The following is a 14,650-nucleotide window of genomic DNA, read 5'->3' as shown; positions in this document are numbered from 1 at the left end:
GAAACGCCATTCATTATATCTGATTTCATCAAGTCGTGATGGATTCGGACTGCTACCCGGCTTCACGAGCTTTAATCAAGGCCGCTGGCATTCCTTCTTCTAGTCCTCATGGTCAATCACCACTTGTCTTGTCCCCATTTGCTTGCGCTTGAGCATGAGCTTTAGGTAGACCTTCGACTTTACTTTCATCAGGTGTTTGCACCACTCCCTTCGCATGACCATTGACATGACCATTCATGACAGGTAACCCCGCATCGTCCGTTGGTTTCGGGGACACATGCTCCATGCTGATCTTTCCTAGTTCGTCTATCTCCCGCTTTCCACTAGGCGGACTACTTGTCCGCCCTAGCCTTTGGCTTGTTTCTGTTGGATTCGAATCGACTCTTTTCATCACCCTTTTAAATGGGCGCCTCACTTTTGGCTTTTCTTCAGGTTTGGGCAATGCAGCCCCGTTTGCCTGCTGTTCCGTTGGACTGTGAACCTTTTTCTCCGACAACCCGTTAGCTTTGTCACCTGGAGTTGTGACAGTCTCAACACCTTTCTCGGCCGTCCGGATAGCTTCCTTGGTGTTGTTCAAATACTCATCCAACATGGCTTTGAGCACATTTTGGCGTACTGGTTTGGCCAAGTAATCATTCATCCCTGCTTCAAGACATTTCTCCCTATCTCCCCGGATTGCTGAAGCTGTCATGGCAATGACCAAAACCTTACTTACATTGGGATCAGGATCCGCTCTGATAGCCTTGGTCGCCTCGTACCCGTCGAGCACAGGCATCTGAACATCCATCAGAACAAGATGGAATGGTTTGCCTTCCTTGCTTTTGGCTCGAAGTGCATCATAAGCTTGCTGTCCATCTTCATAAGCTTCACACTTGAGCCCAATCCTATTGACAAACGAGATGGCAATCTTCCGATTGATATGATTGTCTTCGGCAATGCACACTCGTAACTCCTCTTTGGGAATTTTGCTCAGATCGCAGAAGCTAAAGTTCTTCGGTTCGGTTTCGGGGCTCGCCGCCTGAGACCAATTCGCCATTGGATCTGGGTCTTTGGCAACAATCTTCATATCCTCGTACTTGCTGCTATTCTTGGGTGCTTTCTGGAACGTGAGTATAAACGAAACAGTTGTTCCCACTCCAGGTGTGGACTCTATCCAAATCTTGCCACCAAGAACGTTCTCAATCATTGCTTTGCAAATGCTGAGACCAAGACCGCTTCCTCCATACGAACGAGCCGTAGACGAATCCGCCTGGGAGAAGGGTTGAAACAACCTAGACAGCTGCTCTTGTGTTATACCAATGCCTGTATCACACACAGAGCAAGTGATTTTGACCTTGTCCCTAGTTTCGGCGTTTTTCCTTGCCCGGACCGTTACAGAGCCCTTGGGTGTAAACTTGTAGGCGTTGCTCAATAAGTTCATGAAAATCTGATGAAGCCGTACTGGATCACCAAGGACGAGACTGTCCTCAATAGCAAGATCTTCGATAGTTTGAAGACCGTGTTCTTGATTGGTGTATGCCAATGCACGGACAACCTCGGTAATGGTTTCCTTTAGGCTGAGAGGTACCGTAAACATTTGCATCTTGCCAGCTTCTAGCTTGGAGAAGTCGAGAATATCATTGATAACTGTCAATAAGGTGTCGGCACACACTCGGATGCTGTCTGCATATTGTTCCTGATCTTTGCTGAGAGGAGTGCCCTTGAGAAGCTCTGACATGCCAATGACACCGTTCAACGGAGTTCGAAGTTCGTGACTGACGTTGGCGAGGAAGATTGATTTCGCTCTCGCTGCTTCTTCCTTCAATTTGACATTATGCATAGCTTCTGCCTCGGCCTTCTTCGCCTTTGCTTCTGCCTCACGGGCAGCAGCAAGAGCACGTTTTTGTGATTCAATCATACTTGCGTTCGATGCGCTCACCTTGCGAACCTTCCTGTACAAAAGTGCATTACCCAGAGAAATGGCAACTTGGTTGGTGAGAAGGTTAAGGACAATCATATTGCGCTGCGTGAAGCAATTCGGTCGTCCCTCTAAATGGATGACTCCCATCAAGTGATCAGCTTGAATAATGGGAATAGCAATAATAGAACGGCCTGCTGGATTCCTGGCCAGATAGGCATCGCCGACATTGGAGAACCGGTCATCCTCTAAGACATTTTGCACAAAAACAGTCTCTTTGGTCCGGAGAAGGTAATGTGTGATCTGCTGCGCAGCTTGATCGTCGACCTCGGAGAACGGAATACCATCTGGGTAGGTCTTGACGCCAGTTTCATGATCTGCACTTGCAGCCACACACCACCCCTGGTCTTCCGAATCGATGACAATAGCACAAAATTCCGCTTGCCCGCCAACTGATTCAAGAATGACCGAGATCATCTTTGACAGCAAATTATTGATCTGGAGTTCCGAACTGATGACGCGTGAAAATTCCAGAATCGATGTAAGATCGAGGATGTCAAGCCCCATGCCTGGTACGTCCTGTGGTAGTTGTACTTGAACCGCAGCTTTTGGCTGAACCCAGGCATTGGTGTAATCGCGTTTGTTTTGGATTTGCGCCTCTTCTTCACTTGCCGTTAGCGCATGTAAATCTTGAGTCTGGGTTGTGGCATCCATCGTCCTCGAGGTGGTTGCCGTCTTGATCAACCACTCATGTTTCTCTGCCAATTGTCTAGCTTTGCCGCCAGCATTAATTCTATTCCATGCGGCGATTGCTTCTTGAACCATGACTTTTCCAGCTCTTTTGGCACCACGAGCGAGGAGGAATTCAGCCTGAAGCTCGACTGCTAAAGCCTCTTCAAGGGCAAACCCATGGATCTGACAATGATCGATCGCGATTTCCAGATTGGAAACCACACCGTAGTATACATTCGTGACATCAGAAATGGCAGCCTCAAGTATATGAGACCAGGCTAGATAGTTTACATCGTTCACCTTACCCCATTCGTCGATGAACCTCTTCATGGTTCTTGCGTCTTCGACATAAGGGGTACGCTCTTCTTCAGGCTTTTCCTTTGCAACAGCCACAAGTGCCATGCCTAGGTAGAAGCGAGCACCACATCCAGGTCTGTTAGACCAAAGGTCATCTAGAGAGCCCGCGACAAGGTGCCGCCCCTTCTCAACCACGTACTCTGGGTAGCCCATCAGATAATACGCTGTAAGAGAGAGGGCGTGCCATATATCTTTGGGACGCTCGGCATTGGCGGCATACCTGTGACACTCGGACATCCATGTCGCTGTGTTGAATTCGTGGTCATCGAGAAGTGTGTTGGCGTCTTGTGCAATGGTCTTCCCTTGCAAAGCTCGAGCAACTTGTCTCGTGGCAATAAGGAGGGTACCGCCGCGACGGTCATTGAGCCAGTCCTCAAATTCTTCAGGGCCGTAATTACAGAATGCTTCAACTTCTGCAAGGTCTTGTCCAGCCCAGAATCTGGACAGCGCCATTGACCCGATGTTGAGAATGCTAACGAATTTGTCGCCTGAGGAAAGGGAATATTCCAAGGCGTTGTCAAGGATGGGTAGCAGGTTCCGGACTGGGGTTTGAAAATGACCAATGAATAATGTGAACAGTGTCCAGCCCCGTCCACGAGTCCACGAGTCGTCATAGAGCGTGAAGAAATCCTGTGCAATCTCACCATAGGCGAGTCCAAGCTCAATGTCTTTGAAACGACCAATGGCCGCAGCTCCGAGCATCGTGAAACCCAGACCTGCTTGGACGAAATTCCCACAATTTAGGATAGCGTTGACATTACCAATGACCCATTGGTACCAGAGCTGGGCATTCGACCAGTACAAAGCGCCCAAAGCTTCGCTCAAGACAGTGCCCAGGGCAATTGTTGTCTTGTCTTCACTAAGCGGCCGTGCAACAAGTTCTTCCTTATTAATCTCACGGAGGCGGAATTCCAATTTCTTGAACTCAATGTCGCACTCATCCCAGGTCATGTCTGGCATAGGATGACCAAGCTCTGCCAGACAGTCCCTCTGAGACTGAAATGCATCGAGGAATTTACCCTGGAAAGCCAGAATTCTGCCCTTCAAGATGTAGGACCTGGTTTTATCTGCTGAACAACGCGCATGGTCGAAGGTTTCCTCCAAAAGCTTCAAAGCCTCATCCCCTTGACCCTGTTGATACATGACTTCTGCGCAGTTAACGTGAAGTTGTAGTGTTTCGTCATAAAAGACATCCGGGTTGTCGGTGTTCCATTTATCATCCTGGAGTAAGTGCACTGCGGTCTGATAATAGGAGAGTGCTGTTTCTTTGGCACCTTGTTCATTTGCTTTCTGAGCCCCTCGCCAGAGAACATCTCGATGCCGTATCCTTGTGGGACATCTCTCTTTCACAATATCCGATGCCAGACAGATATGTCTTGCGAGAGGATACAAATTGAACTTGCACTGACTCAGATAAGTCATCATTGTCTGAGCAATGATGAAGTGCATCTTAGACACATTCTGGCATTCGCGCAACTCATTCGAGGCGTTTAAGGAGCGAGCATGTGTGAATCGAAACTCATCGTCGGTCTCTCCGGGCTGTATTATGTACAAGTTGACAAGTTGCTGTAGCCCATTGACGATATCTGTTTCTGATAGGTTGAAAAGTTTCACACGCTTCGGGCAAGTTGCATCATTCGTTTGATCGCTTCCGCTACTGTAGAAGAAGTCACCTGCCATAATGGCCGAAATTAGCTTGAACGAGAAGGTCGTCCCAATGAGCGAGGCCCAAGCCAAGATCGATCTTGAGGCCGGTGGAAGCTCTTCCAGGCGTCGAGTCAGATAACCAACTTCGAGACAACCGCGCGAGCTGAACTCGTCGAAAACCTTGTCTAGATCAAACTGCCAGCCCGAAGCTCTCCAGTCATACCAAAGACAGTTCCGCTCGTAGCAAGTCTGAAGGATATCCTTGACCAGGAAGGGGTTTCCTTCAGATTTGGCGTACACAACTGCTCCTAGAGGAATAATCGTCTCCACAGACTGGGACATGGTGGTTGCCACATAATCGAAAACGTGTTTCTCGCGCAAATTCCCGAGCTCTATCTTGTTGAGAGAATCCAAGTCTAAGATTTTTGTTGTGTGCTCGTGAGCCTGTCCATTTTCAGTTCTGCTAGAGAGCAACAAAACCACCGGCACCTTCGCCTTGATGACATGACAGAGCAAATCGATTGATTCAGAATCGGCAGCTTGCAAGTCATCCAAGCACAGACAGATGAGTTTACCGGTGCAAATGGTGCGAAGGACGTCCATGTAGGTATTGATCAATCGAATAGATTTGGTACTAGCTGGCCCTCTGAGAAAGTCATTGGCATCCCAGCTGTTGTGTGAAAGTGAGATTGAATTCGTCCTCGATACACTATCAACGGTGGGAACCTCAGTGTTGATGCTTTGGGTTGCAGTGTCCGTCTTGGTGAGAAGCTTCTTCGACAATACCGTCACATCGAGTAGAGTGGCCGGTAAATCTAGCATGGAGTGCAGAATCGGCCAGAATGGAGTGACGTGTGCTCGAAGATGCTCATGGTATGGCGTATTCACGTCCTTCTCGGAGAAGATTTGTCGGAAGAGGCTTGCCATAGCTTTGATTAAGGGCTCGAAAGGCGATGGGCGTGCACGGTCAAATCTAGCCAGGGCAAAGTACCCATGACGACGAATGGCCGGCTGTACAGCTTTGAGCAAAGTTGTCTTCCCAACACCTGATGGACCCAGAATGGTCACAACCTCTGTCCTGTTCTTGCGCTTGTATTTATGGCTATTTCTGCGCCTGGTCATCATGCCAAGAGTATCAGGAGAAGCTTGCAAGCCGCCGGACAAATTGCTATCACGATCTGATAAGACATCCAATGGCGTGCCTCTGCCCCGTTTGGAGAGTATACCGCTTTTGGTACTGAAGTTTGAATTAAATACCGCTCCATCAAGACCGATGGTGGTGGAATTGCTTCGCGACTCTCTGTAGCCAAAGGAGCCAGACGACTCGGAGCCTTCCCTTTCGTCGAGGCCGTCCGCGCGACTGTCTGAGATGGAGGAATTGGAGGCTGCACTATGAAGAGGCTGCTGAGTTGACAAATGTCGATTGGCGGAACGTTGGCGTTTATGGACCTTTTCGATGATTTTCGTTATGCGTTCGGTCTCATTGTGTCGACCGAACTGCTTGGAGGGCAGGATGAAGAATGACGAGACGTCGCGTAGGCCGACCTTATACTGCCGTATCTTATCTTGGTCGCCCTCGCCTAACATCCTTTGTATCTGCAAGAGATCATATTTCAAGCCGCTAACTGAATGGTAACGTTCGTCCATCTGCTTCTGAGTCATTTTGGTGATGATATGAGAGATGACGTCGGGAACATCCATCCGAATAGCAGTCACCATTGACAAGCGATGAGTTAGAACCCTTTGAACAATATCAATGGGTGTGTCTGCATCGAAAGCGGGTTGACCGGTCAGTAGTGTCCAGAATAGCACACCGAGACTGTAGATGTCGGTTCTGCTATCTGGCTCCGCCGGTAGTCTGCCTGTCTGCTCTGGGGCGATAAATTGCAGCTTGTTCTTGACTCCTAGCTGGCGACTCATTGTAGCCCAGCCTTCGCTCGAAAGCAGATTTTCGTAAGCACGAGGACCGTTTCCACCATTCATGAGCTTGACCACATTTGTCTCCCGATTCCAGTGGAAGGTATCAGCGCGAATTTCACCATGAACGAACTTGGCACCATGGTGCAATAATTCCAACACCTCCGAGGATCCAATTGCGAAATCAAGAAAGGCCTGAAGGGGAACTTTCTCGCCCGACGTGCCGCGATCCACATTGAGACCGCGACCCTGGAGGCCGTAGAAGGCCGGACCAAAGTCCAAAACTTCACGCAGATAGTTCTTTCCAGGAGCCTCATAGACACAAACAATCATGGAATTGGCATCGCCTGGAGTGGTGGGCAATCTGAACATCTCAATCGGTCGAATTGTGTGTTGGCACTCGGGATCAGCCTCTTTGATGATTTCTTGATTGTAATGGAATTCTCGTTCAAGACGCAGGACATGGGTGCTGATGCGGGCGACAACTGGCTGCCATATTGGTTCGGGCTCGTCCTTGGACGACAAGTTCTCGCTGTCGGTAGAGGCACCGCTGATACTGCTCCAGTGATGATGCTGCCTGAGGGATGGACGATGCGCATCGAGTTTCGGGGAACTCCTCGAGGAGCCGGAGGGGAGGGAGAAACTGGTGAGGGTACTGAGTGAGGATCGAGGATTCAATACATCTATGTTGTGAAGAATGCCATATACATGCCTGATCAGGATCGCCGGTCAGTCAGTCAGTCTGTATAGGGCAGTCTGGGAATAGGAAAACCCACCAATGGTCATATGTGGTATGGAAAGGCGCAAACTAATATCGAGTCAGCGTGCTGCAGGGCCAGGGCAAGGCCAACACCAAGGTGCATCTATATCTACCGATTTGTCCCATGTGTAGTTTGGGATCTGATTCAGACGCTCAAACAGCCTGCTTGCCGCGAGGGGCAGATCGTCGCCCAGGATTTCATCCATCACCGTTGGTATGTGGACGGGTGACGTGCGTCCGAGTTATGACATGGTAGCGCTTGGTCGGGTGGGGTTGCTGACCGAGGATGAAGATGATGGACAGAGAAATAGGGCGACAGCGAGCTCAAGGATTGATGCCAGTGACAATGAGGATGAAGAGACCCGAGGATCGAGGATCGAGGATCGAGAAATGAAAGCGAGTACGAGAAAAGGGACCCAGCCCAGACGACCAGGACAGCCGGGAGTTACTATTACAGCAAGCGGAGGGAAAGAGGAGTTTGGGTGCTGATTATGATTATGTTGGCGGGTCCAGCAGACGTGGTGGCTGCGAGGTGACTGAGTCGTGATGATTAAGCAACGGCGAGGTTGTGATAGGACGAAAGTGGCGAGGAGTAAGCAGATCATTGCACTTCTCCAAACCATAACGCGGCACATGCTGTATTCGTAGCTTAGGCTTTGGTTTAGCGGGTGACAGCGACGACCACCTACCCCACTGATGGCCCCTTACGGCACACCTCCTGGACCCCGCTGTAGGTACTGAGTACCTAACCCCATGCCTAGACGGGTGCCTAGAGACCTAAGGCTGCCATTTGTACCCCAGGGAACCGTCCCTAACCCGACCGTCTCCTGCCGCGCAATCACGCCTCGCCTCGGACAAGCTTCAAGCTAGCTAAGCTCTAACCATCCATCGAACTGACTAAGCTACGAGTAAGTTAGTTAAGTGATAAGGCGTGCTACATTACAGTAACAAGGGATTGAGCCCAGGCATCAAATTAGATGATATTAGATAATACGCGTCTTGGTCCAAAGGATCCTCGCACTGACCAGGGTGACTTCATGTTCATCTATCTGAGCTCCGGAGTGCGTTGAACTTGATGACATATACATGTACCGTCTCCGACGGTCGTCCTTGAGGGTTCTTCCGCAGACCTGACACCCTGGCGCTTAGCCGATACAGTGTGACTGGACGTGGCTCCTACACGACTTTTCGTCATTCCCCGCCAGCACCTAGATGTGGATTGACATGAACACCCCCAAGCATATGCTTATGTATGTGGAACTCAATATCACCATCACCTCATGCATTCCACCGAGACGGATATAAACACAACGTAGAAACTATGGAGCGGTGACCACGATGTCAACCTCAGCATCGGCTATACTCACAGAGATCTCCAAGCCTCTGTCTTCCACCAAGTCTGTTGTCTGCTTCAACCGGCCATCAACATAAGTCGCCCAGGTGCCGACTTCAAGGTTCCGGATCATGAAGCAGAGATGTCGACGCTCCCCCGACCAACTTTTCAGCGTGATGACCATTGCACGCTTTTCTTGATCCCAGATTCCTCTCAGAAAGTCCACACCATCACCAAGAGTAAGACCGTCGACCCAGGGTCTACCCGCCAATGTCTCTCTGGTCCAGGGCTGCTCCCACATCTTCTTCTGGCCGTCCGCTACGTTCAAGCGCGCGTATCCAATACCACAGTTTCCAGAATGCGGCTCCATGTGAATCATATTGTACTCGTGATCTAAAAGCTGGTCGTTGCGTGGGTAGTACAAGCCGCCACACTCCCATCTTGGGTTGAGGTGCGAATCTGCATACTCCAGCAGGTCGGCAAGTTGTTTCTTCTTGCCCAATTCAGAAAGCATCATGAGAAAACAGCCCCAGCTAATCGTCTCGAAAGGAAAGAGTGGGTTGGCAAAAAGTGGAGCTTGCTCGCGAGCCTTGTGCAGCGTATGCATGCTCGCGGGGTTCGCGTCTTCTTCTGCGACAAGTCTTCGGAATGCGCTGGCGACACTGGATGGTTGGAGCCTTGTTTTCCCCTCAACTTCGGTAAGGAATCCTATGACTTGGCTGTCGTAGAGGGAGTGAACTTTCGTGGAGTTCCAGCTGTTCATGAATGCATTGGCCCATGCCGTGTGCGCCCCTTGACGGGCCGGCATCGCTCGTTTCTGCTTGAGAGCAAAGAAGCTGGGATACAGCCCGGAATCGTTGAGCATCCCCTTTCGAACCAGTGACGCTTTGTACTTCTTCAGCATCTCTTCGGTGTTGTTTGTACGGTCGCGAACATCGTTGTATCTCATGGCGATAATCTGCACGCTGCGAGTCAGCCATTCCGCACATGGTTCGGGCCCATGCAAGCGCTTACATACCGGAAATTGATTACACACCACGAACACAGCATTGGGCTCGCAACAGACGCCTACCCAGTCATTCTCCTCCATCTGTTTGAATATGACATTCTGTAAACTTCGATTGTCATACACAAAATCTTCCCTGCCCATGCCCCAGAACAAAGGGTTCCACGAGAACTTCAAACTGCCTTCCTTCTCGAACTCGTCATCGTCGAACAGCATGGCGTATAGACTGGTCATCAGCAACAAATGTCCGCTGTACATGATATTTTCCTTGATGACAGGGTCCGCCCAGGGTTTTCGAAGCTCCTTCAAATCAGGATCAAGCAGCGTCCCCCCATGACTGGTGGTGAACCAGTAACCCCAGACCTCACGACGGAGCATCTTGTGTATGATGCGTCGGAAGAGTTCTTTGAAGACGTTTCTCATCGCTGGTAAACGGTGATAGTGCGCCGCCCCAACGGCATAAGACATTGTCGCCAATTGATAGCGGTAGGCATCGTCCCATTCCTGTTGAGCTTCCAATGAGCCGAAATGGTGCCACTCACCATCAGGTTGTGCAACTAGGTTGTGAAAATGTCGCAAATGTCCGGCTTGCTTGGCGTCGAGCTTAGGATATTGTGACATCTGCACCGGACAAACGGAGGAAATGGTCAGTGCACTTTTCGTCCTAGTCATCGTTGTGGGCGACATGATGTCTGAGAGTGATTTCACAATCGTAGGGTGGCGACTAAAAGTGTCCGATAACCCCAGAGGGGGGAAAGATATATGATTCTCCGATTGAGGCTTCGCGAATACTTATGGAAATTCTACAATACGGAATCCGACCGCAAACACTTTGGGCTTCACACTAATCATACGTCAAGCCATAAACAAGTGCCGTCGATTCAGCAGCTGCCGGGCTCGGCCGAGATTTCCCACCGAATTCGCCGAATCCTGGGTCCATCTCACTGTCTCCACCACCGGAAAGGTTGTATGAGCACGAAGGAGGTGGAGAATCTGGGGGAGGCGGCAGGCCTTGGAAATTTGTATCAATGGAGCGTATTCGCTTCATGATATAAGCATACGCATCGCTTGGGTCCGTCAATGTCGAAGTAACAGATCGAGACGCTTGTCCCTTTCGATGATCTACATCTTGTGAGGTGGCATTTTCTTGGTATATTGGGGGACACCGTGGAATACAGGATCTAACTAGTATCCGGCAAAGGTACAGTTGACCATGGACATCGAATGCCCTCTGGCGAGTAAACGAGGACGATATACCATCAAGGCTGTGCAGACTCAAGGCTATTGTCCCAATCCATTATCTGATATCAGGGGTTGATTCGCTGGTGAACTGTGGTGGAGACGATGTATGGCTAACATGAGGTCTCCTCTCGACCCAGATCTGAACTTCTCCTCTTGTACGGAACTTCTCCGGGACTTTCCACGACGACCTTTCTCAGATTCTGGCCTGGCTTGATTCTTGGGAACAGGCTCGAAAGATACGATGGACAAAAGTGCGAACGGGATATCAATGATGGGGCAAGGACTTGACAACTGGCGGAACGACAAAGCAAAGACACGAGCTGGCTTGCTTTGAAGTAATAACGCACAAGAGAGTCACTGCGAGTTATTGCTAACCTTGTCAGTGCAGGGTTGCGAAGATGGTCAAGACGGAGAGACTGATGTGAGTGTTTAGCAAACACCGACCAGTTTGGACATCCTCAGGTCTGGCTAACTAGCCTATGTATTTTCGGCCGTATCATGCATGCATGGCCTCCAGGATGGCGACGATCGGCTGGCGGGTTGGTTTCAACCGCAGGCCACGTTATCCGACTTGAGGGGTTTCTAAGTTGATCGCGTTTATGGTAGGACTGGCCCTGTCCCAAACTCCCGAAAAACACCGAACATTTGTAGCTTAGTGTAATCTACCACCCTGTTGTTCACCCACTTGGGCTTTGCTCTCTCGGAGTCATCCTTCGTCGCATACAATTAAATAGGTTCGCCGAACTACAGGAAGTAGACACTGGCCGCAGAGTGTATCTCCGACGATGGTGCGTGCTTACGAAACTTGCTCATAAAGTGTAGCTTGCCCGCATCTACTGGATCAGACGCTCGGTGGTCCAGATGTATTGACGCGGGCTTTTACTACGCGGAGGTCGAGAAGACTAACTTAAGGTCATAGGTAGAAATGTATCGAAAGTCAACTATCTTAAGTAACATATTAGAAAGCGCTAGGAGGTAGGTCCAGATCAACCTAGATATATAAAGCACTACTATGATGAAGAGATAATATTAAAGAAATTCATAAGGAGAGTCTCGGACGTTGTATATTTTCCTTCTCGAAGTTTATGGTAGTGTAATTCTGCTGTAGTGATCACGCAACTGTGTCTATGATAAGGATGTTGTGGGACTACTGGAACCAGATAGTGCTACGCCGAGTTATATGGGCATTACAACGCGAGCCTTACCATATTGCCTCTCGACGAGTTACTTCTGGTCGGCTTTTTGGAAGTTCTGAAGCTTCCCCGACTCCAGATTGAGTGGCTATGGCCAAAGTCCAGGACAGTGCATAGTAGACTCGTCTCGTTGTCCTGCAAGGGTTCATGAGAACGGGTGATGATGCGACGTGATGCCGGATTTCTGTTACACTCCTGAAGACAAAGGGGGACGATACCTGTGTTGAGATCCCGGGAGCAATGGGAAGCCACATTTCCCCTGTGCACTGCCTCGGTCATGTTCTACTAGAGATCCAGTTCCACTGTCGCGGTGACTAGAAATCGTTGTGTCGGTCTTTGAGTTTACCTTCAACAGTCGTGAGACATGACCAACACCGAAAGGCCGACGCAAAAGTCGAGGGCTCTCCGGATCCCACGAAATATACTACGTGACTCAATTGACGATGACATATGCCTCAGGTTGTCCGCAGATCCCTATAACAGCATAAGGCCCTATGATAATAAAACACGGACAAGAGACGTCCTGGGCCACTTGGATCAGGAGCAAGTGCTTACCCAGCGTCTGTTGATATTAATTTGCTTTGCTTCTCAGGAACATCGAATCCCATAGAACAAGTACAGGCCACAACAATCACAGCCCAACATAGCCACGCTCTTCGCAATGTACCACCAGGCACTTATATTTGGAGCCTCAGGGATCTCCGGGTGGGCTGTAACACGCGCGGCGGTGCTTTCAAAGCCGCCCTTCGCCTTTGACAAAGTCATTGGTCTCACCAACCGGACCCTGAGCATCAAAGACTCGAGTCTGCCTGAAGACCCCAGACTGGAGTTGAAATCTGGACTCGACCTCAGCTTGGGTGTTAGCGCCGTCGTGGACGTGTTGAGGACTATAAATGGTATCGAAAACACGACACATGTCTACTTCACTGGTGAGTGGCACCTCACTCCTGCTACATCGTCAAAGCTTGCTGAGCCTTGGTCACCCAAAGCGTACATTCATGGCGCATTTGGTGAGACCAACAGCGATGCCCGTACGCGCATCAATGTCGAAATTCTGCGCAATGCCGTACTAGCAGTGGAGACACTATCACCAGCGCTACGTTTCTGGACGCTCCAATCGGGGGCAAAGGTACCTGGGGCTACGATACAACCTATTTTCCGCAATTTAGCTCACAAGACGCATGATAGTGGTATGGGACAGAATTCTCTCACATCCTCAAACCCAAAACTCCTTTCAAAGGAACCGACCCTCGAATCCCATCACCATACGCAGATCATTGCTTCTATTACCCCCAAGAAGGTTTATTACAGAATCTATCACAGGGGAAGGGCTGGGATTTTGCCAATATTATCCCCGACTCAATCGTTAGTGAAGCTTTCCCGGAGCTAAAGCCGAAGAAAAGACGTTATTCTAACCTCTCAAAAAGATCGGATTTGTGCCAAATGGCAACCCAATGACCATCGCACACCCAATCGGGCTATATCTAGCACTGTGGAAATCATTTGGGGGCTCAAAGGAAGTCGCTTTCCCAGGCACTCCTACCTCGTATCGGACCCTGCATGCAGACTCTGCGCAAGATCTCCTAGGTGACTTCACAATCTTTCTCTCGATGCAAGGTGACAAGGTAGCCGGACAGTCTTTCAATATCGCCGACAACGACAGCGTGACTTGGCAGTCCACTTGGCCGGGCATCTGTTCTTACTTTGGCCTGCACGGCACTGATCCAGTTGAGGATTCGGCCCTTCCACAAGGCGAAAAGTGGGTGATGGATTTGAAACCACAGTGGGAACAATGGGAAAGGCAGCATAGCCTGAAGAAAGGCACTGTTGCTAACGCACCCTGGGATTTCTTCACTCTCATTGTGTAAGTGCCAGTACTTTGTCCTTGAATCAGCCGCCTCCAACTGACTAATAATCATGCAGAGGATATTACTCTGAGATTGACAGAAACCTTGATATATCTAAGGCAAGAGGACTGGGTTGGGATCGTTCGTATGATGCTGTGCAAAGCTATCACGAGACCTTCGGTCGCTTGCAATTGGCAAAGTTGCTTCCGTGATGTTTTTGCAGTGGATCTTCGCACTCATTTTAGCGACTTCATGACAAGAGGATTTTTCTAAATTCTAAACCGTGCAATGATAAAAACAATAGATAGTAGAGAGGCTCATCACCGAGATACTGCAGCGTTCAAACGTGCAAAGGAGCAGTGGATTCAGTATTCTAGAGAGAATTGAAGAATCCCGCTTTCCTCGAGACAGTGGACCAATTTCGACGCTCGAGAGAATTCGCCAACGCCTCTTCTCTGATCCACCACGGTCGAGGAGCGACAGCGTTGCGTCACGGCGTGATCTTGAGGTCGTGTCAACAAGGTTCTCTCAATTATCGGATTCAGCGTGCTCCCCAACGTCTCGCCCACTTCTAAGACGACTTGACACTGCCACAACAGCTTCCAACAGCACGGTTCCACGGCGAGAGAAATCTTTCGTGGAGGCAACACCTACGACGAGGCACATCAGAAACGCTTCAGGTACCTTCACTTCCTTTACCGACCGGTGAAATCCTGGCT

General features: G+C 49.8%; 3 protein-coding genes across 3 annotated transcripts; 1 reads left to right on the top strand and 2 right to left on the bottom strand.

Annotated features, from left to right (window-relative positions):
- Positions 1 to 112: 112 nt before the first annotated feature.
- Positions 113 to 6,922, bottom strand: A1O9_02522 (uncharacterized protein; the record flags this gene model as incomplete). Its single annotated transcript, XM_013408094.1, has 1 exon — positions 113 to 6,922. One exon carries the CDS (start codon positions 6,920 to 6,922, stop codon positions 113 to 115), a length of 6,810 nt encoding a protein of 2,269 aa, XP_013263548.1.
- Positions 6,923 to 8,629: 1,707 nt separating this feature from the next.
- A1O9_02521 (uncharacterized protein) lies at positions 8,630 to 10,336 on the bottom strand (the record flags this gene model as incomplete). The annotated part of the gene is made up of 1 exon (XM_013408093.1): positions 8,630 to 10,336. One exon carries the CDS (start codon positions 10,334 to 10,336, stop codon positions 8,630 to 8,632), a length of 1,707 nt encoding a protein of 568 aa, XP_013263547.1.
- Positions 10,337 to 12,745: 2,409 nt separating this feature from the next.
- Positions 12,746 to 13,952, top strand: A1O9_02520 (uncharacterized protein; the record flags this gene model as incomplete). The annotated part of the gene is made up of 4 exons (XM_013408092.1): positions 12,746 to 13,013; positions 13,074 to 13,213; positions 13,273 to 13,449; positions 13,512 to 13,952. The coding sequence occupies 4 exons, from the start codon at positions 12,746 to 12,748 to the stop codon at positions 13,950 to 13,952; spliced, it is 1,026 nt and encodes a 341-aa protein (XP_013263546.1).
- Between the last annotated feature and the right edge of the window lie 698 nt (positions 13,953 to 14,650).

Source organism: Exophiala aquamarina (assembly GCF_000709125.1).
Source record: "Exophiala aquamarina CBS 119918 chromosome Unknown aczIA-supercont1.2, whole genome shotgun sequence".
NCBI classification, from domain to species: Eukaryota; Fungi; Ascomycota; class Eurotiomycetes; order Chaetothyriales; family Herpotrichiellaceae; genus Exophiala; species Exophiala aquamarina.
Note: the sequence above shows the minus strand (reverse complement) of the source record. Positions and strands in the feature narration are given on the sequence as shown.